The sequence below is a fragment of the Sphaerodactylus townsendi genome, linkage group LG14 (genome assembly GCF_021028975.2).
Source record: "Sphaerodactylus townsendi isolate TG3544 linkage group LG14, MPM_Stown_v2.3, whole genome shotgun sequence".
Lineage (NCBI taxonomy): Eukaryota > Metazoa > Chordata > Lepidosauria > Squamata > Sphaerodactylidae > Sphaerodactylus > Sphaerodactylus townsendi.
In genome coordinates, this window is record NC_059438.1 from 15,793,297 (window position 1) to 15,817,180 (window position 23,884).

The following is a 23,884-nucleotide window of genomic DNA, read 5'->3' on the forward strand; positions in this document are numbered from 1 at the left end:
TTTCGAGAGCTGAAACTTAGTTTGTAGGTACCAAGACAAGCCCTTACAATGTTTTTTTTTTTTTTTGGTATCGAGGATCCATTAATAACAGAATTATGGAGCATCCTGTTTTCCTTTTCTCGGCGTCTAGCAGAACGAGCAGTCGTGGCAGCAGAGATTCCCTGGCCACATACATTATTTATCTATTTTAGTGAATTTCTTGTCTGCAGTAAGAGAGAGAGACATAAGCCGCGGCGTCTCATTCTGTTTGTGCCAGCAGCTATACAAAAGAGAACCAGAAGCAAACTTCCTTCGTAATCATTACACAGAGCATTTATCTGATTGAAGCTTCAGTCCAGCCGAAGCTTTTGACCCTTTGAAAGAGCGCAAGTCGACCTTCGGAAGAAACAGCATTTTCTGGTTAATGTTATTGTGGAACAGCCGTTCTTCCGCATGGTGTAGTGCAGGGGTCTTCAAACTATGGCCCTCCAGATGTTCATAGACTACAATTCCCATGAGTCCTACCACTTGGTCATGCTGGCAGGGGCTGATGGGAATTGTAGTCCAAGAACATCTGGAGGGCCATAGTTTGAAGACCCCTGGTGTAGTGGCTAACAGTGGTGGACTCTAATCTGGAGAACCGGGTTTGATTCCCCACTGCTGCACACGAAGCCTGCTGGGTGTCCTTGGGCTAGTCACAGTTCTCTCAGCACTCTCTCAGACCCATCTACCTCACCAGATACCTGTTGTGGGGAGGGGCAAGGGAAGGTGATTTTAAGCTGCTTTGATTCTCCCTAAAGGTAGTAGGCCCCTTCCGCACACGCAAAATAATGTGTTTTCAAACCACTTTCACAACTGTTTGCAAGTGGATTTTGCTGTTCTGCACAGCTTCAAAAAGCACTGAAAGCAGTTTGAAAGTGCATTATTTTGCATGTGCGGAATGAGCCGTAGAGAAAAAAGTGGGGTATGAAAACCAACTCTTCTTCTTTTTTACATGAAACCTGCTGAGTGGGACAGCATGGTTCTCTCAGAACACTCTCAGCCCCACCTGCCGCACAAGATGGCTGTCGTCGGGAGAGGGAAGGAGTTTGAAAGCCACTTTGAGACTTGTTATGGGTGAAAAAAGCAGGATATACATCCCGACTCATCTCCTCTTCATCTTCCTTCTCCCATCTTTTCAAAAGAGATGTTGTTTAAAAAACAGCTATCAACTTTGGGACATTTTAAACATCCGGGTTGCTGACTGAGGGTGTTTTTAAATCACTCTGTAGTATGGCAGTCACCACATGATTCGTATCAGTGTTAAGCAGGGAGACTGAGCAGTTATGACAAGGCCCGTGAGATGAACCCCCCCCCCCACCTTCTCAACTAACTGAGGCAGGATAAGAAGAAAAGTTTGGATTTATACCCCACCTTTCTCTCCTGTAAGGAGACTCAAGGTGGCTTACAAACTCCTTTCCCTTCCTCTCTCCACAACAGACACCTTGTGAGGCAGGTGGGGCTGAGAGAGTTCAAGAGAGAACTGTGACTAGCTTAAGGTCACCCAGCAGGAATGCAGGAGTGTGGAAACACATCTGGTTCACCCGATAAGCCTCTGCCACTCAGGTGGAGGAGTGGGGAATCAAACCTGGTTCTCCAGATTAGAATCCACATGCTCTTGACCACTACCCCACGCTGGAAGGTCTGGGTGGCAGCAAAAGAGAGGGAGCCAGGTAACCCCCTCCCCCCCCTTAGCTCAACAGTGGCCCTCCCAAGAAATTGTGCCAAGGCAAAGGAAATCCTGGAGGGGCTGCAGCCCCGGAGATCGCAGAAGTGTACAGTATATTGTCCAAACATCCTGGCTGTTGTGGGGGTGTCCCATCAGCTATAGCAATCTGATCATAATCCCTATGGCACAGGTGTCAAACTCGCGGCCCTCCAGATGTTATGGACTACAGTTCCCATCATCCCCTGCCAGCATCATGCTGGCAGGGGTGGAACTATGAATCCAACATCTGGAGGCAGGTCTTCCCAATACTATGGTCACACTTTGGAAGGTGCACTCCTGAGTTTTCCCTTAGCATGTGCTGTAAGAACGATTTTATTTGCTTGGGCAATTTTTATTATGTAGTGTCTGTGTGTCTTGACTTCAGTGTTTAACAAATTTTACTGATAATGACAATACTTTTTAATAGTGTTTTCCCACCCCCTTGGCCCTTTTTATCTATGCTATTGATAATTGGTTTCACTTGCCTGATGCTCTATTTTATGCTTTTATTTCAATCTTGTTCTCAAGCTGTTTTCAGCATATTTTGTATGGAATGTGGCCATAAGGACCCATCATAAACAACAAACAAACAAGGAAATGCTGCCAAAATATTTCTCAAGTAGACCTCTGTTTATAAGGGCCTAGATCCTAGTCATGTCTGTTGCTGACAGAAGGAGGCTTACTCATACTATGTCCGATCCAAGCCAAGGGATTTCAGATCTGACCAAAAAAGGAGTAGATAATACTGGTCTCCTTTTTGACTTACAATTGATGTTACACATTCAACGATATTGACAATTCAGTACCAGATTTAAAATGGGATGTGTTTGTGCGGTTACAACGGAAAAGATCATAGAATCACTTCATAAAGTTTTATCCATTGTACAACAGACAAGAAAGCAACACCTGGTTTAGATAAATACATCAGCTGCTGAAGGTGTGTTTTTCAAAATGTTATTGACCACTGAGGAAGGCTGTGAGGGCCGAAACGTATATGGTTTTGATGGTCATTTGATATAGTCATCAATTGTAATAACACCTGTGTTGTTCATTTGTGTGATTTACATGCAATATATAGTGGGATCTGGTTTCCAGAACCTATTTTTTCATTATCAGTTTTTTTCTATATAATGTGAATACTAATTAGATATATGTTTTGATAATTTTGTATTGTATTTAGCTTGACCCTGTTTATAAGAGCCTAGATCCTAATCATGTGTGCTGGTGACAGAAGGTGTATTACTCATCGAAATCCAACCTAAGCCAAGGTGCTTTAGATCTAACTAAAAGACGAACGAATAATATGCAGCTCCCAATACCCAGCTCTAAGCTGGTGTTAGTAGCAGATCATTTGATTATAGGTTGAAGAAGTCATGTTGGTTTGGATCCAGTGAGCTGTAAGCGGAAACATAAACAGGTTGAACATAACTCTGCTTACACTTAGCACATTTCTCCTTATATAGTACCCAGAAATTGGGGTGTTGTGGGGTTTCCGGACTGTATGGCCGTGTTCCAGTAGCCTTTTCTCCTTACAGCCTGGAAACCCCACAACACCCCAGTGAATCCGGCTGTGAAAGTCTTCAACAATACCCAGAAATTGGTTGTCCAGAATGTTGCACAGAAATGGAAACTGAGATGCTGCCACACCCTTTTTCTTGCATTTCTGCTTGCCCAAGAGCTGTAGCGCAAGTAGAAATTTTTGTGCCAGATCCAACCTTTCAACTTGATTTTTCCCTTGCATGAAAATGGAGTGCAATTGAACAACACAGCTCGCCATTTGCAAGGCCATTCTACATCTGCTGCCAGGTTGGAGCAAAAATAAGCCTTGGGGGCTGCTGTGATGCATCATGCCCTGAAGAACATAAGAATCCTCCTGGATCAGACCTATCTAGTGAAGCATCCTGTCTCACAGAGTTGCCAACCTCTAGTGCAGCAGTTCTCAACCTGGGGGTCGGGACCCCTTTGGGGGTCAAACGACCCTTTCACAGGGGTCGCCTAAGACTCTCTGCATCAGTGTTCTCCATCTGTAAAATGGATAAATGTTAGGGTTGGGGGTCACCACAACATGAGGAACTGTATTAAAGGGTCGCGGCATTAGGAAGGTTGAGAACCCCTGCTCCAGTCATCCAACAATAGGGCATAGAGGCCTTCGCCTAGCTTTGCTTCCTGGCTCTGCTATTCAGAGGTCTACTGCCTGAACATTCTCTTAGTCATCGTGGCCAGTAGCCACTAACATGACCTATCCTCCCTGAATCTGTCTAATCCCCCTTTAAAGCTGTCTGTGTCGGCTGCCATCGCTACATCCTCTGGTGTTTAATTCCCCATTTTAATCGTTTGTGGTGTGTTTCCATTGCTGTGTGCCAGAACATTCCGACAGCCACTGTTGATTTGTGGCGGCAGCATCTCACCGATAAGTTGCTAGCCCCCCAAAATGGTTGTGTGAATGGCGCATTTACTAAAGATGTGTTTGCTGGGGAGATGATGTTGCGGGGTGTGTGTGTGTGTGTGTAGTAGCAGCTGCGTCAGTTCAACCCTTCTAAGAGTGATGCTCAGCTGCCATTGTAACAAAAGTTACAGTGGCCTTGCAGGCGGAAAACGCTGGCCCGCATTCAAGGGACAGATGGAACGGAAAGCTGCAGAATTCAAATTAATTAACCAACGTGACACCGTATCTCATGGCTTAAATAAGGATTAGGGGTGCTTCACTGCAAAAATACATTGTCCCCCATTTGGTGCTAGAGCAGTTGTTCAGTATTCATGCTTGGATGTGCCAGGAAGTGCAGATTATGTCCAGATTATGTCTTCTATTAATGGTTCACATCCCAGCCTGTACAGGCGTGTCCTTTGCGTCCATATGCCCATTATTTTCCAGCTAGCTCAGTTTATCCTTCACTGAACCTTAGTCTGTGTTTAGATATGTGTGTCCAGTGCTTTCTGAAGTCCAGTTTATGTATTGTCCAAAATGGGCTATCTTGTGATAGCTAGTTAACTAGTTAGTCTTTGCAGCAACTCAGGATTTCTTGTTTTGCGACATGCCAGGGGCACGTTTGCTTGTTTGTTTACTATATGTCTATGTGTGATTTTCTGTATGCGTGGAAGAACATGCTATGCATATAAGTGTGCATCCACATAGAATCGAGAGTTGGAAGAGACCCCAAGGGCTACCAAGTCCCACCTCCTGCAATGCAGGAACACACAGTCAAAGCATTCATCCAGCCTCTGTTTAAATACCTCCAAAAAAGGAGACTCCACCACTCTCCGAGGCAGTGAATTCCACTGTCCAACAGTCCTGACTGTCAGGAAGTTGTTTCCTGATGTTTAGGTGGAATCCCTTTTCCTTCACCTTGAACCCACGACTCCTGGTCCTAGTCTCTAAAGCAGCAGAAAACAAGCTTGCTTCCTCAAATATCTAAACATGGCTATCATGTCACCTCTTAACCTTCTCTTCTCTTCACCAAACTAACCATATCCAGTTCCCCAAGTCTGTCCTCATAGAGCCTGGATTCCAGACCTTTGACCATTTTGGTTGTCGTCCTCCAGCTTGTCAAATTGCCTCATTCATCCAAACATGTCACAGCTTTTTGGGGGTGCTGTTTTTGTTTGGAGGCAGACTATGGCTGATTCCACATGGGCCAAAAACAGCGGTGTGAAAACGGTGTGAAAACGGTATAAACCCTTTTACACCGTTTTAAACCCTTTTACACCATTTTCACACCGTTTTCACACTGCTGTTTTTGGCCCATGCGGAATCAGCCTATCTTAAACAGATGCAGCCCAGCAGATGTGATCATTTTCTTTGGTGGTGAACTTCCAACACTTGCACAGACAACTGGCACTGGAAGTACAGGAAAATGGAAATTCACCCTAGCGTAGCTGACACTCTACATTTAGAAGGGAACTTACAACATTCTCCTCTCTTCCACTTTATCCTCATGCAAGGACATAGGTAAGGGGGGGAGGGGTTTCTCGGGTTCAGACCCACCCCATTCATATCCGAAGCTCCGCCCCTCCGTTTGTGAGTTTTTAAAACATTTGTAGTGTTTTTTTCAGTCTTTGGCCTGCAGGGGGCGCATTGTTTGGACTAGCAGCACCAAACTTTCAGAGATTGTTTGGAGGACTCTCCTGATGATACTACCCAGGTTTTGTGAGGTTTGGTTCAGGGGGTCCAAAGTTATGGGTGGGGCTGAGAGAGCTCCAAAGAACTGTGACTAGCCCGAACACCCCCCCGATAAAAAATCTATACCTACGTCCCTGTCCTCATGACAACCATCCTCTGTGTTAACTTAGGTGGAGAGAGAGATTGGCCATCCCAGCATCACCTAGACCCCTTCCGCACATGCAGAATCATGCACTTTCAGTGCACTTTGCAGCTGGATTTTACTGAGCGGAATAGCAAAACCCACTTGCAAACAATTGTGAAAGTGGATTGAAAGGTTCATTATTCTGCATGTGCTGAAGGGGCCCTTGTGCTGCTTCCATGACAGAGAGGACATTTGACCCCATATCTTCCAGATCGTGGTCCAGTAGTTTAACCACTTCACTATGCTACATCATGCTGACAGATTTATGGCAGATACGGTCATTTTCCTAGATAAAAAGCTTGTGTGGGCCATGTATTTTGTAAGACAACACGATTTGGATATTGGTCCTTGGTGCATAATACATTTTCCGGTGCACCTGTTACATTCCTCGTTCCTTCCAGTAAATTAAAAATTCATTGTGGTTTGAGAGGCTGTTGCCCTCTCCTCCAAAAGTCCGCCCAGTCATTGCTGCACAAGCTAGCAGCCGAACCATCCGTATTGGGATGGATGCGAATTATGACAACGTGTTCGACAGAACGTGCCCGACATATTGGAGGAACCGGCGCTTTTGTGCCTGAGAGCCCCTCTCGGAAACTTCAGACCATGGCAAGGAAGAAGCTTCGACAAGTCCCCGAGAAGATTGCAGACTGTCCGACTGGAGGTTAAAAGGCCGACCGTTGTCAACAGAACCAGTTTGCGTGCTGGGATTCTCCATTCTCTCTTCCTTCCTGTGCTTCGCATAAACAGAAACTGTTACGCAGTCAGATGGAAATGATGTGTGCGTGGGGGGCTGTGTGTCAACAATTTCTAAAAATATTCCATTGTTGTGTGCTGAAGTCCATAGTAATTAGAATTTTGTTCATTTTCTAAATCTGCATGGTGGAGGGAGGGAAGGAGTAAGGATCGGTTAATTTATTGTGATCTTCAGTGCGGTGTACCAACAACTACAAAGCGCAGCAAAGGTTGATGAATCCGCTTTTTGTGAGTAAAATCCTCAGGAGCCCATCCTCTCTCGAGACAAGGTATTATTAGCTGCCTTGTTTCAATGGGTGCCTGAGTGAATCATGGCATGTTTACAGATATTCTCTTGCTCTCTTTCTAACAGAGAACTTCTGGTTATCTCTTAATAATGTATTCTCCAGTGCTGGGTTTTTTTTTCATTATTATTATTTCCAAAGTGCTGTGCTAAGGAAACTTTCCCAAGGGCTTTGCATTACTTTTCTTCACAACAGCATTTTATCCAATGGGCTTTTTAAAAATAGGGAGTGTGCAGCCCTTCCAACATCTTAATGGGGTAGCTGAGCCAACGCCAAGTCCCAGTCGTGTATTCGGAGGAGATTCTCTTTCCTGGCAACTCTGTCTGAAATCCAGACAGGAGGGAAGAGGAAAGGGCAGCCATGCAAGGGAAGAGGCAGGATTTCAAAGTTAGCACCCCTTATTGTGATCCAGCCAGCATGGGTGTAGGGGTTAAGAGCAGGTGGATTCTAATCTGGAGAACCGGGTTTGATTCCCCACTCCTCCACCTGAGTGGCAGAGGCTTATCTGGTGAACCGGATGTCTTTCCGCTATCCTACATTCCTGCTGGGTGAAAAGGTGGCGTAAGCCCAGGGCTAGGGCCGTGGCACAACTGGCCACAAACCTGGGGTGGAAACCAACTAATGTTGCCATGGTGGCGTTGGTTCTAGATGCCAGTGCAGCTCCGCCATGACTGGGACTTCCAACTTTTGCTGTGGTGTGGCTGAGGGGCAGCCTGGTGCCAGAGCCTCTTCCCCCTCCATCAGTGTGACTGCCCCTTGTGCCAGTGGCCTTCCACTGGATTCTGTGACCGATCGCCCCCGCCTTCCACTGGATCCTGTGACCGATCGCCCGCCCCCCCCGCCCCCAATCTGGATTGGGCTGCCCAGATTGTTGCTTTTCATATGGACATAAACATTCCATTCAAAAGAGATGCTAAACCACTTCCAAATCCACCTGTGTTTGAAATGGAAAATGTAAATCCTGTCTTAACTTTTGCACCATGTGGGCATAAACACACCGTAGAGACTCACCTACCGTTTTCACCTACAGTGCATATAATCTCTTTGTGATTGCTGAACGCAGCCAGTTATAACCAGGTTTGGCCATTGCAGACTCTTCAGACTGTCTGCCACTCACAGGGCCTGTTGTTGCAAGACTCTGGCCCCTTCTGCACACGCAGAACAATGCACTTTCAATCCACTCCCAATGCACTTTGCAGCTGGATTTTACTGTGCGGAACAGCAAACAATTATGAAAGTGGATTGAAAATGTAATATTCTGCACTTGCGGAAGAAGCCTCTGTGTCTGAGGCCATTGAGTATCAGGAACGTTGATAAGAGGCTGGCTTCAAGGCGTTGCTCCCAAGTGTCAGATTCAAAGTTCCTCAAAATGTGGAGGGACACCATGTTGAAAAACAGGAAAGTGAATCTCCTAACCCTTTTTGTGTTCGTTCTGACTTTTCCTGCAAGTGCTGTTTTCTCTGGCTTTCCACAAGCCGCCACTTCTCTTTCTCGTATGCTCCTCGACATGGGCGCCGTGTGATGACATCATCCCACGAGCACCTGCTTTCTGACCTCAGCTGAGATTTTTCTGAACAGCTGTTCAGCTGGAAGCAGGTGACGAAGCCGCATCACCTGCCCCCCCTTCCATTCTGCACATTCCACTGGCACAGACGAGTGTCGAGCTAATTAGCTGTGAGCAGCCTGAACTCGAGCATTCAAAAATATGTCAGATCATCACTTAATTTTGTAACCACAAGGCTGTAACTAAGGGCGGGTGAGGGATGGCGACACAGGGAGTAAAAATAAAACGTAAAATCAGGCTCTTGAAGAAGAAGAAGAGGAGGAAGAAGAAGAAGAGGAGGAAGAGGAGGAGGAGGAGGAGGTGGAGGTGGAGGTGGAGGTGTTTGGATTTATACCCCACCTTTCTCTCCTGTAAGCAGACTCAAGGTGGCTTACAAGATTCCCCATTCCTCCACCTGAGTGTCAGAGACTTATCTGGTGAACCAGATATGTTTCCACACTCCTGCATTCCTTCTGGGTGACCTTGGGCTAGTCACAGTTCTCTCAGAACTCTCTCAGCCCCACCTACCTCACAAGGTGTGTGTTGTGGGGAGAGGAAGGGAAGGAGTTTGTAAGCCCCCTTGAGACTCTTTATGATTGAGCAAAGCAGGGTATAAATCCAAATTCTTCCCTTCTACCCAAATACTAACCATAAGCATAAACACATTCGAGAGATTCTCATACTATTTTCACTTAAAGTGTCTACAACATCTTTGGCAAAGGTAGCCTTGAGCTTATACTGTGGAAATCGTGTTGGTCTTTAAGTTGCTGCTGGGCTCGAATCTGGTTCTACAGCATCTTTGGTATCCGTTCCTAGTCTACGGACAATTCCTGCCAGATTATATCAAGTACTGCAGTGTTGAGCCCCTAGATACCTAGACTAGCTAGATTTTTGTGGAAAGCTTTGAAGGAAGAGAGGAGCGGTCAATTCTATTGCACAAAGAAAGAGGTTTTTTTTCCCACTGACCTTAGTGATTTTGTGCTAGAATCAAATGGTCACATTTTCTGCAACGAATCCGATTTTAAACCTGTTGGGTAAGCCCTGTTTTTTGTGTTCTTTCACCTCGTTTTCTTCCTTTTTTTGGGCACTCCACAATGAACAGATATTTGTATTTCTATGCAAAACTGCAAAGCAAACCACACTTGCTTTTAATAACATTAACCTGTTCCGTTTCTTCCCTCCCTGCCTCAAGGGATTTTCTAAATGCCCCTGGAAATTAACAGCCTAGATTTCTAGACGAGTGTCCTTCCACCCTTTCCCATTGAATAAGTGTCAAGTTATGGGTCAGAATTCATGCTTTACAATCCTATAATATTGTAATCGAAACAAGTAGTGGGGGAGGGAAGCCGTCTTTCTTGGACAAGTGAGATCTGGGTGCAGATAACTAGCCACGCTTACGAGTTACCTGGAACAGCCCCACTGGGAATTACGGGCTGGTTGCAGGAGAAGCTTTGGTTACCCGCTATCGGTTTTAATGAAGTGTGCTAACTAAATTGGATTTGGAGCATTCATTGAAAGCTGTTTATGGCACGCCCTTGAGTACATTTACTGTTTTGTGGGAAGAGCGAACTAGTGAGCATACGAGGCGTTAAGGCTGGCCATCTGTCACTGTGAGACCCTTGGATCGTTGTCAAGTCAGTCTAAAAATAAGCGCACACACAAACGGCACGGGAGGGCAGAGGTGATTCTCCGTCCCCTTGTTTCTTTCAAGTGGCAGAATAAAAGAGGAAATGGTAGCATGTAATCAGGCAGGTCACACTGCTCTAGCTCTCTTGTTCGGGACTGCTTTTTCAGTTCCCAACCGTACCATGATGCCTCACCCAGCTGCAGTGGCAGGGTCCTAACAGCTGGAGCAATCGATTAGAGCAGCCTCACTCTTTCTTCCCCTCTCCCACAGCCTGAGGAATCCACAAGATAAGTTAAGAGAGTCAGCATGGTGCATTGATTACGAGCAGCAGATTCTTTTCTGGGAACTGGGTTCGATTCCCCGGTCTTCCGAGTTTGATTCCCAGCTCTGCCACCTGAGCTGTGGAGGCTTATCTGGGGAATTCAGATTAGCCTGTACACTTCCACAAACGCCAGCTGGGTGACCTTGGGCTAGTCACAGCTTCTCAGAGCTCTCTCAGCCCCACCTACCTCACAGGGTGTTTGTTGTGAGGGAGGAAGGGCAAGGAGATTGTCAGCCCCTTTGAGTCTTCTGCAGGAGAGAATGGGGGGATATAAATCCAAACTCTTCTTCTTCCAAATGAAGCCTGCTGGGTGACTTTGGGCCAGTCACAGTTCAGCATGGTGTAGTGGTTAAGAGCAGGTGGATTCTGATCTGGAGAACTGGGTTTGATTCCCCACTCCTCCACTTGGGTGTCAGAGGCTTGTCTGGTGAACCAGATGTGTTTCTGCATTCCTACATTCCTGCTAGTCACAGTTCTCTCTGAACTCTCTCAGCCCCATTTACCTCACAGGGTGTTTGTTGTGGGGAGAGAAAGGGAAAGGAGCTTGTAAGCCACCTTGAGTCTCCTTACAGGAGAGAAAAGTGGGATATAAATCCAAACTCTTCCTCTTCTTCTTTCTCTCTCAGCCGACTTGGCAGCAAATGACGGCAAACCCCTTCTTAAAGTCTCTTGCCTTGAAAACCCAACAGAGTCACTGTAAGTCAGCTGAGACTTGGTGGCACACTCTCTCTCACACACACAAAAGTTCTGTTGGTTGGGGCAACTACCTTTCCAGCTCCACTGTGTAAATAAGGTCTTTATAAAATCTGAGGCACAAAGAGCCTCATCTTTAATTGCATTACGCCACGAACAAAAATTAATTGGCAAAAAGGCAAATTCTATAAGTAAGAAAGCAAACCAGAAGTCATCCACAAAAGCACACGAGATTTCGTTTTCCAAAGGTATAGAAGAAGAAGAAGAAAAAGAAGGAGGAGGAGGAGGAGGAGGAGGAGTTTGGATTTATATCCCCCCTTTCTCTCCTGTAAGGAGACTCAAAGGGGCTTACAATCTCCTTGCCCTTCCCCCCTCACAACAAACACCCTGTGAGGTGGGTGGGGCTGAGAGAGCTCCGAGAAGCTGTGACTAGCCCAAGGTCACCCAGCTGGCGTGTGTGGGAGTGTACAGGCTAATCTGAATTCCCCAGATAAGCCTCCACAGCTCAGGTGGCAGAGCTGGGAATCAAACCCAGTTCCTCCAGATCAGATACATGAGCTCTTAAACTCCTACGCCACTGCTGTTCCTAGGCTTTTAAAAAAATGCTAGGCTTTTTAAAAAACACCTCATGCATCTTATTGGTTACGGGAGAGTTGGCATAGTATAATGGCCAAGGGGCAGAACTTAGGATAGTGCCCCAGGCATAAAATTCACTGGATGACCTTGGTCATCTTTCTTACCTCAAGGTACTTGATAGGGTTGTTGGAAGGATAAAATGCAGAAGGAGGGAGCCCTTTGTGCTGCCCTGACCTTCTGCTAGATAGACATTCTTAGGCACGTCACAGTCTTTTACAACCTCAGTTTCTCACCTGTAATATGGAGATAATAGTGAGCTATCTGTCTTAAGAATTTGTCAAAATCATGAGGCAGTGTCTAGATACATTCTGTAAATGATGGCTGTTATTGAAATAGCCGCAGAATGTTTGCATGTCACCATCTATCTAATTACAAATATGGCTGCAGCCTGCGGATCAAAAAATACACACATTGTGTAGTATCTGTATAGACGGGGGAGGGATTTCACAGCGTAATTGTTGGTTCTGAACGTCTGTAACCTACTAAATTGCTCTAAGTAATACACTCGCACCATGGTGGCGAACCTATGGCACTCCAGATGTTCATGGACTACAATTCCCATCAGCCCCTTGGCCATGCTGGCAGGGGCTGATGGGAATTGTAGTCCATGAACATCTGGAGTGCCATAAGTTTGCCACCACTGAACTAGCATATGCGTTTTGCAGGCCACTTACACACAAATGGATTCCTCACTTTGTGCTGGACTGTCAATCTAGTGCAGTGGTGGCCAATTGGCCATGCTGGCAGGGGCTGATGGGAATTGTAGTCTATAACATCTGGAGTGCCAAAGGTTCGCCACCATGGATCTAGTGGCTGTCATGTTTATTCTGCTGTTCATTCTGCCCTTAATTGGAGGGGCTGGTCCCTTTTTCAGGGCTGGCTTGTCTTCCCAGTCTACCCTCACTGAAATCCAACCGTTGGAAACCAAAATTGCACATTTAATATCACTAAGGCATCGTGTGAGAAAATGGCTACAGGAGCTTTGCAGTTACACCCTTCTAAGCCCACTTTGTTCAGTGGACTTCGAAGGGACTAACTGTACTTAGGATTCCACTGATGGTTACATTTGCGCTATTATAGATGTAGGACAGTGTTGTGTAGGGGTTAAGAGCAGGTGCACTCTAATCTGGAGGAACCGGGTTTGATTCTCCGCTCTGCCACTAGAGCTGTGGAGGCTTATCTGGTGTACTAGATTAACTTGTGCACTCCAACAAATGCCAGCTGGGTGACCTTGGCTAGTCACAGTTCTTCAGAGCTCTCTCAGCCCCACCCACCTCACAGAATGTTTGTTGGGGGAGGGAAGGGAAAGGAGATTGTAAGCCCCTTTGAGTCTCCTTACAGGAGAGAGAGGGGAGACATAAATCCAAGCTCTTCTTCTACTAAGTGTTCTGGCGATGGGGTTGTTTGTTTTCCTGCTTGTTTATTTTCCTGATTTTTGCTCAACACAATTAACTGGGACATAATGAACTGTATTTTCCCTGAGCAGGGTATTCCTGCAATTTGTTTATTGCAAATGTCCCACCTTGGGGTGAGAAGGTGGGCTGGTCTTTCAGTGGGTTTACAAGCTGTTGTGTGTGGGGGAGGAGGTAAACAGTTGCTTCTGAATTGGGAGGGGAGGTAAACAGTTGCTTCTGAATTGGGGGGAGGTAAACAGTTGCTTCTGAATTGCAGCTGAATTTGAGTGAGATCTGCAGGCATCTCTGCACGGCCACTTGCTTACAAAACAAGTATGCTTTTTGTATTAGTTGTGCGGAGAAGGTATTATTAACCTATGTTTGAGGAGCGAGGGTTCACAAGGAGAGCTTCATTATCAGATTTAGAGCCACACACCATTCCGTTATTGACCTGCCTGGTGTAATCAATGCCGGCAGCTGCACAGGTTGGAAATCATGTTCTCGGCCGGTAGACTGTATGTCTAGCTTCTAGTGCTGATTTTGCATTATCTTTTAAATGACTCTACCTAAATAAGTATGGATCTGTGGAGCGCCAACAGGCTCTGGTTCGATTGAAGAATACTAAACCTTTTGCATGCCTCTTCTTTCTTTTTAAATGCCAGTATTCAAAGAATGACCCAAGAAATTGCAATTAAGGACCAGACGAAATGGCTGAGCAGGCCTATGCCCGAATCTGTTTGTCTTGGAATGCCACGATGCCATTCTGGCCTCTTCCGCACGTTCAGAATAATGCACTTTGCAGCTGGATTTTACTGTGTGGACTAGCAAAATCTGCTTGCAAACAGTTGTGAAAATGGATTGAAGGTCCACTATTCTGCATGTGTGGAAGGGGCCTCTGTGTTTGGTCATATATTTGGACATATGTGGGTTTGGACATGCACCTGGTTGACCTTTCAACATACCATGTCTGTTCGGTTCCTTGCAACCTAAATTGTACACCCAGTAGTCTGGAAGTAAAGTAAACCAAGATAAGACCTAAAAGATTAGGAAATGCAACTGCAAGAGAAAAAAAAAAGAGCAGTGTGTGAAATGTGAATGAAGGATGCAGGCTAAACACTTACTTGATTTTTATTTTTACCCTGCCTTACTCCAGCCAAAGGCCGGGCCAGCAATACAAGGTTCACAATATGATATACAACATAATTAATATAGCACAGTAAAAAGATGGACGTTCTTTTGAGCCACCGAAAAGTCTTGCCGCTGTGGTGTCAAAAGGAGTATAAGAGAGGAGAGGGAACGGAAGTCTCATCATGCTCATATCCTGTGGCAGCAGCATCTGATCTTGATACACCCCGCCCCTCCGCCCCTACTCTGAACTTGGAAATTATTATCGAATGGAACTGAAAATTTGGGACAGTGTTATGGAAGACAAATAGGGACCTGCAAAAAAAAATTTGTGTGTGTCTCAGGGCTCTTAGACACCCTAAGAAGAAGATTTTGGATTTATATCTCCCTTTCTCTCCTGTAAGGAGACTCAGAAGGGTTTACAATCTCCTTTCCCTTCCTCCCTCCACAACAAACACCCTGTAAGGTGGGTGGGGCTGAGAGAGCTCCAAAGATCTGTGACTAGCCCAAGGTCACCCAGCTGGCATGTGTTGGAGTGTACAAGCTAATCTGGTTCCCCAGATAAGCCTCCAAGCTCATGGCAGAGCAGGGAATCAAACCCGGTTCTCCAGATTAGAGTGCATCTGCTCTTAACCACTACACCACTCTGGAAAGGGGTGGACACTAACCAGAATGACTGAGACAAAATTGTGTACTCTGACACATGCCAGCTGAGTGATCTTGGGCTAGTCACAGTTCTTCGGAGCTCTCTCAGCCCCACCAACTTCACAGGGTGTTTGTTGGGGGGGGGGGAAGGGCAAGAGATTGTAAGCCCCTTTGAGTCTCCTTACATGAGAGAAAGGGGGGATATACATCCAAACTCTTCTTCTTCCTCTTGTGAGCCTTCCGCAGAATTACAAAGATCATTTTGCCATAAAGGTGTCAAATACTTCCATTGTCAATCAAAGGTTTTTTTCTTGAATCATCTAATGAATCATTTCATCAAGCCTGTATCAAGGCCTCCCAGAAGAGTTCTTACTGGTATCCTCAATATTCACAGTATCATCAATGCGATTTTTAATTACAGCGAAAGAGCTCTTTGGGGTCTAGTTTTGCGCATTGTTTGGAAGTGATGTTTGTTGGGGAAAGCGGTAGCGGGGAATTTGGTCTGCACAGTTTTCCCCTTTTTAAGGGCTGTTATTACAGGGTGGCTACTCTGCTATGATCTTGGTATTCAGAACAAGGCTATACCTGGGTACTTGGTGTCTGTTTGGGTAATTTACAGGTCACCGAAAACGTGTCATGGTGAAGCTGGAAGAGTGGAACAGCAAAAGTTGTTTGAGGATAATATAGTTCCGTCCCCCACGCCTCATTTCGCAGGTCTTAAAGGCACTCGACCAGCCACAAATGATAAAATGCTGGCATTGCACATGGATGTTTGGAAGTTCACTTTGCACACAGCAACCCAGTTCGTGGTAGAATTTGCCGGGCTCTTTTGAAACGCTAGTTTTGTTGTTTTATCGTTTCTCTTCTTTGATGCTTCCTTTCAAAAAACCGTGTTTCTGCGCCTTTCCAAACCATGATGCTTTCTGCCTTTCCCCTTAACCTTCGGTCACATGTGGTGCAGGGAAGAATGAACATCATTGTCTACAGAGTTTTGTAAGAAAACCACTGGCCGTCGCATACCTAATAACTTGGTTGTGTTTTGGAAACTCCACAGCACTTCTGACACCTGGTGGCCACTCTGCGGAAGTGCATGGTTCAGACACTATTGTACCAGTATTTAAATCGGGTCACTGTCGCCTCCAAAGACAAGACCAGCAAATGCGGCTTCTTTTAGTTAAATGTTGTCGCCAGACCATTTTCATCAGGCCGAAGTCATCTCAATAATAAATGATTCAAAAGATGTTTCTTCCCTGCTTTGGCATGAAGCACAACTTTGAATTGTTTAGGAAAGAAGTAAACGGTTTATGCAAAACTAAATGTCTTGGTAGATTTATATTGTGGTTGATTAGGCGTTGAGCTTCTTTGCAGGCTGACGTCCCAAGGCGAAACGTTTAGGATTGTGCTGTTAGTTAATTTAGGCCGGGCTCTGGAGTGGAGGGACTTGGTACTCCGCAGCGATGGTTGTCCTAGGAAGACGCCAACAACCTGTCATGGAATCCAGGAGGAAAAAATAAATTGGATGCATTTCAAGTCTTTCGGTTGCAAAAGTGAAAAATGCACCACACTCCAATCCAAAGGAAATGAGTGGTGCATAAATCCCATTAAATTGAACGAGACTTAAGTTAGTGGCAGCAGACGTTCTATGGGATGCAGTGATAGCGTGACTCGTTTTCTCTGGATCAGAGAAAACCATTTTTGATCCATCGGAGTCTTTTCCACTCCAGCGTGATGTAGTGGTTAAGAGCAGGTGCACTCTAATCTGGAGAACTGGGTTTGATTCCCCGCTCTGCCACTTGAGCTGTGGAGGCTGATCTGGTGAACCAAGTTAGCTTGTGCACTCCCAACACATGCCAACTGGGTGACCTTGGGCTAGTTACAGTTCTTCGGAGCTCTCTCAGCCCCACCCACCTCACAGGGAAGGGAAAGGAGTTTGTAAGCCCCTTTGAATCTCCTTACAGGAGAGAAAGGGGGGATATAAATCCAAACTCTTCTTCTCTTCTTCTTCCTTATGCAAGCAAAATTGCACTTATGTTTACAACGTTGACGTTCAGGCAGAAGCCCAAGAGGTGGGAAGTGATGGTCACAGTTTCAGCGCCAACATTGGGTAGCATCCTTCAGCCAGTTACACCAGGTTTTTTAGAAGGTCTAAAATGGGATGCTGTGCAGTGCCGGATCTGGACACAGAAAGAGTGAGCCAGTGGCAAGAGAGACTTCCTGGAGCTCGGATGTTCCAGAGGCTATCCCTGAGGTACTTGTAACTCTGAGACTCCACTTGCATTAGACTGGATGTGCAACTTCTGAATAGCATTAGGATTTATTTAGCCTCTTGGCAAATGACAGACAGGATGTCTGAATGGTAATGTTTCCCTCGGGAAGGGGGGCGGGTTAGTTTCAGCTCCTTTTACGGAGAGCTGGCAGCTAATTGCAGAGGTGTGCAGGACAAGCCGTTCTTGGGCTTCAGACTAAGCCGCCAAGCAACACGGCCACCATTTTCCACCCTGCCCGTTCCCTTTCCACGTGCAGAATACCTGTCTCTTGTTTCTGAAGACTGGCACATTTGAAGCCACCAGGTTGGCATCTGTCTCAATTTTACCTGGCTGTCCTTCTTGGGGAAAGGGGTGCGTTGTGACGGTAGGCCGGTGGTGTCTAGATGTGGCACCAGAGAGGTTCCATCCTCTTCCTTTTGGGCCACAACGCTGTAGGAGACAGTTGTCTTTGCCACGGCAAGCGAGAGACAGGCTCGCGCCGCACAAGTGGGATTTCCGTTGCTGAACCGTTTCTCCCGCTGTCAATGCGCGCAGGCTGCAATCTGGTGCTTCTTCCTGCCAAGTCTGCCCCCCCCCCCCCAGTACTCTGCGAAAATAATGTACGGGATGTGTCCAAGGGTGGTGGTCCCTGGGCGACGGAGGATATTATTTAATGGTTACTGTTAAGGAAGTCCCAGAAGACGAGCTTCCTTGTAGAGCGTCACCACTTTGCCCGGATGCCGTGAAATCCTCCCGGTGCTACTTGGCTGGCTGGAATGCGTTCGTCCTCGCCCTCCCTCGCCGCCACCCTTCTCTTCCTTAAGTTCATGCCAGCATTAACAGATCCGTTGGTACAAAGCAAATGTGTCACGTTGGCAGCTGTTACTTAGAAGCATTCTCTCTCTCTCTCTCTCTCTCTCTCTCTCTCTCCCCCCCCCCCTTATTGCATTTTGTTCAGTAATAATTGCAAAGCTTTTATGTCGAGCCCTGCATAAATACGACTGAGTAGGAGGGTTCGGGTTTTGCTTTCTATTATTCTGCCCCTCACGCGTGTCTCCTTTTCCCCATCTCTTTTCCAGAACCACACGTTGAGCCAGCATGCTCAGTAAGTCCCTGGCACGACAGGACACCTCTCCGCGGAAGACTTGACGGCAACTCAGTGGGGAAGACCATTTGAACATTACATCCAATCAAAGTGTCATTTGCAACCCAGATGTAAAACTCTAATGATTTGGCCATGAGGCGCTGCTATTATAAGCAGCTGGAAATGAATATTAATGGAAGAGATTAAAAGTATTCCATGCTCAGTATTTTTTATTGTCCTGCTTAAGCCTAGTGTACTTTAAAGCTCCTGCTTCTGACTGAATTTATAGTAGCTAGATAGGAATCTGCTTGGATGCCGCTGCCCTTTGTTGCTTCTTGTATTATACTGATAGTTCAAGATTTAGAAGTGATGCCCTTCTTGGTTTTTTTCCCCCCCTCCTTTCTTTTCTTCCCTGTTTTAACTGCTTTTTTTAAAAAAAGAGAGAGAGAAAAAAATTTGCAATTTTAGGTAATTGTGCATTGTGATGTGATGGCTTGGCTTATTGTCGGAGTAATTTTTTTACACATTTTTGAAGTTTTTTGGTTTTTTTTTTAACAATTAAAGACTAATGCTTTGATTGGATTTGCCAGTTCACCGGACAGTGATTAAATAAATTTTTAAGAAAAAGGTTTTGAAAAAACCCAAACTATGTAATGAATATCATCCGTTTCAGTGCACCTGGATGGTCCGCTTTATAAATGTGAGTTAATCTTGATTGCATTAACTAATACAGTTCAATAAAGGGAATACATTGGACGAGCGTTGGGCGTCTCAATCCATCTATCGACGCGTGCTTTCCGTGTTGCTTGCTGCAGAGAGCGCAATGTAATTTGTGTGATACAGTCTGTCCGGTGGGAGACGCTTCCTCGGCCTGAACCTCAATACTAGTGTTTGGCTCTTAGAAATTTGTGGCAGGAGAAACAGCAGGTCATGGAAAACTGACCTGGTCAAATGCAAGGTCATCTTCCGATACTGTGATTAGATGATTCAGTGCAACGTAGTTTAATACTTCGGAATCCCATCATTTCAGATAGTTAGGTCAGCCAATTCTAGCCCTGACATCTGGGAAGTGTTTGTTTCTTCTGCTAATGTGTGCGAGTGGGTTTACAGCAGAAAACAGCCTAGGATTTAATAACAGGATATAAATCAGGGAGAAAGGATGGAAAATGAACACATTCAGGTGCCACTCTATAATGGCTGGACAGAGTGGCCCTACAGGAGATGGTTCCGGAAAAGAAGGAGCCCAGATGTCACGTAGTTTTGGCCAGTCTTGATAGAATGGGAACTTGCTGTATCACCTGTTCCTCTGGTGATCCAGGTGACTGCAGAGGGAAATGATTATGAGATATAAGAAGCCACATGACAGGTGATTCCAGCCAAACCAATGGAAGGAGCCTCTTCCTTTGACTGCAAATAGAGGCAATTTGGAGAGGAGATTCGTTGCATCCCGCACTGTGTCACTTCCACTGGGCTATTCATTGCTTGAGAGATGCATAAAACTTACCCAAAAGGTAAATGAGTGATAGTTAGCCATAGTAATGGAAAACTGCCCTCTTTCAGATTCTCTTATGTTTTCTTTGAGAGTAACTGCAATAGACAACATGGTAGCTGGAGGGAAAATGAATGGATCAATCGTGTCCAGACATTCAGGTAAAGTCATCCGTGAATTATGTCCAATGCGGTTACAGTTTCAGAGGGAAGCAGGTAGATTAGAATCCAGTAGCACTGTACTGACCAACAAGGGTATGAGCTTTTGAAACAAAGGAAACTTAGGGCCTTTTTGCTCAAATCACCTAAAACATTTCCAAAACGTTTTGATCCCAACTCCCTTTTACAATGATTTCTGTCCGCACTCACCTCCCTCGAAGTGATTCATGGCCGCCATGATTTCCCCCTTTTTGTGAAGTCCTGTGTTGAATCGATGCTTCAAGGCCTTGTGCTGGAATTCTCAAAAAAATAAGACAACAAAACTAGAGATTCTTTGGAAATTGACCCCCTCCCCCATTAAACCCCCCCTCCCCCAAATAAATGCTGCAAAAAAACAGGCACAGGGGAACAGGGAGGGCGCAGAAAATGTGGCTGAGGAGAAAGATTAGGAAGGCCGAGAAGCTTGGAAATCGTAGTCAATAGATTGCACAGCAACTGAAGATGTTTCAACTGGAGCAGCAGTGGCGTAGGAGGCTAAGAGCAGGAGAGCAGCAGTGGCGTAGGAGGCTAAGAGCTCGTGTATCTAGTCTGGAGTAACCAGGTTTGATTCCCAGCTCTGCCGCCTGAGCTGTGGAGGCTTATCTGGGGAATTCAGATTAGCCTGTACACTCCCACACACGCCAGCTGAGTGACCTTGGGCTAGTCACAGCTTCTCGGAGCTCTCTCAGCCCCACCTACCTCACAGGGTGTTTGTTGTGAGGGGGGAAGGGCAAGGAGATTGTAAGCCCCTTTGAGTCTCCTGCAGGAGAGAAAGGGGGGATATAAATCCAAACTCTTCTTGGAGAATCGTTTTAAAAGAGGATTCATTTAAAATGTCTTTTGGCTGGAAACAAAACATTTGGGAGTAAAAGCAATGCGGAATTCCATGGAGGAAAGATTTCCTTTCCTGCCTCAAAACGTTTTAAAAGGCTTGTGCGGAAAGGGTTTGACCCTTAAAAGCTCATACTCCCAAAATCTTGTTGGTCTACTGGATTCAAATAATGCAGTTACAGTGATCGACCCTCTGAGAATTGTCTTGAAATCTCTGGCATTCCACATAAATGGGAATAAAATTTCAGACTCCAGGAGTGGGAAGGTTATGGACTGAATAATTAGGTTTCTAGGGATGCTAGTTTTGCATTTAGGCGCATTTAGTATGCAGCTGGCAGAGCTTTAAAAGTTATCTTCCATACTGTGATGGTGGGAGGAGTTACCATTCATGTAGTAACCACCTAAATGTACAAAGCAGCATATGAAAATTTACAAGACAGATCTTTGTTGCATCAGCTCAAAAGCAAAGAACACGTCTGCTGCAGATTTGGATGATGATTTCAGCCATCGTACCCTCAGAATTTGCTTCGGAAGGAAACTTCTCCTGTGTTTCAATCTTCCTGCATGCAGAGGAAGTTTAGCATGTGAATCCTTCCTATATGTGCATCCTGTGTGAGGCCTGTACCAGCATCCTTTGTGAGGACTGTACCATATGCACAGCTGAACTTTTTTTAGCAATAGAAACGGCAGATGTGTCACACCAACAACACAAGAACAAAATTATGTAGCTCAGTCTTCGAAAATGCACACCTATAAACCACAGACAAACAGCACAGAAGTTATAAGACATTAACTTTGCATTGCCCTCTTCATAATATGCACAGAATCCATTGGAAGGTGTGGGGAGAATGGCTGCCAAATTGTTTTAGGACGGGTTTTGCCAACAACTATTGGTCCTTCCCTATAGAACAGCTCTTTGGATCCAAACCTATTTCATAGAAGAACTCCTGAACTATCCAAGATTCATTCACACTGTTTGGCTCACAGGCAGCCCAATGCAAATATACCTCTGCACAAGTATAGGTGCCCACCTCACCTGCGCAAGGGGCAAATGCCCCTTAGTTAGTTTCCACTGCCCACTCAGCCCTGCTGTGCTGGCAGGAACCAGCTTGGAGATTCACCATTTCCCTTCTATCCCCTATGGGGGATTTTTGGGTCTGTTTAACTTCTTTTGTTCTTTGGGTTTCCGCAACACAGGAAAGTTCTTTGGAGGGGGGGGGGCAGTGTCATCCTCGCCTGCCAGCCCTCCCTGGATTGGGCTGTTAATGCTTCTGATCCAAATCTGCATAATGGACACAAAAAGAAAAACATGTAATTTTTAGACATTTTAAATGATCATGTATTGAATAGTGAAACAATTATAACAACAATCCCCAACAGCATAAATATGTGATCCAATACAACATAATAAGGTGAATGTCCGTATTAAATCCCCAGTTAACCAAATAAATAAGTACATAGAAACATATTTTAAAACTTTTAAATACACTTTTAAATCACTGTTCAATGCAAGTTCATTTAAAATGTCTAAAAATTACATGTTTTTTCTTTTTGTGACAATTATGCAAATTTGGATCGGATAGATTGTTCTGTGTTTGTTCTGATCTTCTTTTTGGTTGCTGTTAATGTTTCCCATGTTGAAGAAACCCCTTCCAAACCACCCCTTTGTGTGCCAAAAGATGAATTTTTAAAATATTTTTCGGTTTTCAACATGGGTAAAAATATTTATTAATTAAATTTGCTATGCCACCCACCCCCGGAGGGCTCTGGGTGGTGTACAGATGATAAAACCATTAAAACATCATTACAATAGAATAATTGAAACTGAAATAATCAAATACAACATCAGAACAAGACAGAAAAGACCTAATATCAGATGACACTCCAGGAACCTCCTATCTCCCCTGGGAGGGGACTGGACGCAATATAGGCCGTTTCCCCACTTACTTGCTGCTGCGCGCTACTCTCCGTAAGTAGCGCGGGGTCCCCCGGCACTCCCCACTACAGGGGTGGCGACAACGCAGCCGCCCCGACGCTGCCACTGTCGCGCCCCCTCAGCGCACGTCATTCCTGGCGCTCCTCCAAACAGTGCCTTTTGATGACCCCATGCATGGGGAAGCCCGGGAGCACGCCAAAAATGACGCGCACTGGGAGTAGCGCGCAGCAACCACTCACCCAGGTAAGTGGGGAAACGCCCATAGTGGTAACCAGTTATGATGGTATGAGAGCCCGGTGAAACAACTCTGTTTTGCAGGCCCTGTGAAACTGTCCAAGGTCCCGCAGGACCCTGATGGCTGGAGGGAGGGCGTTCCACCAGACAGGGGCCAGGGCAGTGAAAGCCCTGGCCCAGGGAGAGGCTTGTCCCATCATTGAGGGGCCGGAGACCACCAGCAAATTTGCCTCCGCAGATAGGAGAGGCCGAGTAGGGACATCAGGGGAGAGATGGTCCCTAAGGTATGAACTACAACAAAGGAGGTTTAATCTAAACTTGTGGAAGAACTTCCTGACAGTTTGGTCTGTTTGATACCAGAGATGTCTCCTTTGTAAAATGCTGGATCATTCATTGTTGGAGATTTTTACGTATCAGTTGGATATCTACTTTTCTGGACATTATAGTTGTATCTCCAGTGTTCACGAGGAGTTGGCCTAGGTGACTGTGGCGGTACCGTCCAACTGACGAAATAAATATTTTGACATTTCAAATGCTTTAAGGACTGGCTGTTTAATGCCCTCAAAATATCAACAGCTGCTGGGAATAAGTTAAAGAGGAGGAGAGGAGAACATGGATGGAAGGTAAGGAAGTTGGCTTGCTGAAGCCACTAAAGAGTATCCTGAAAGTGAAGATTTGCACTGCTGGGGGGCAGTGAATTTGGCAGCTGTTTATATCACACCCCATGGGTATCCAGCACAGCGATTTCAAGTCCTGAACATATTCAAGGAAGGAAGGAAGGAAGGAAGGAAGGAAGGAAGGAAGGAAGGAAGGAAGGA

At 45.6% G+C, this 23,884-nt stretch overlaps 1 protein-coding gene across 2 annotated transcripts in view; it reads left to right on the forward strand.

Annotated features, from left to right (window-relative positions):
• ZNF423 (zinc finger protein 423) overlaps nt 1-19,135 on the forward strand; it is a 329,729-nt gene extending 310,594 nt beyond the window's left edge. For both annotated transcript variants that reach the window (XM_048515303.1, XM_048515304.1), the window contains one exon: nt 18,375-19,135. In XM_048515303.1, coding sequence (XP_048371260.1) covers nt 18,375-18,404 — 30 coding nt within the window. In that variant the 3' untranslated portion in view covers nt 18,405-19,135. The remainder of the gene's footprint in view (nt 1-18,374) is intronic.
• Nucleotides 19,136-23,884: the final 4,749 nt, after the last annotated feature.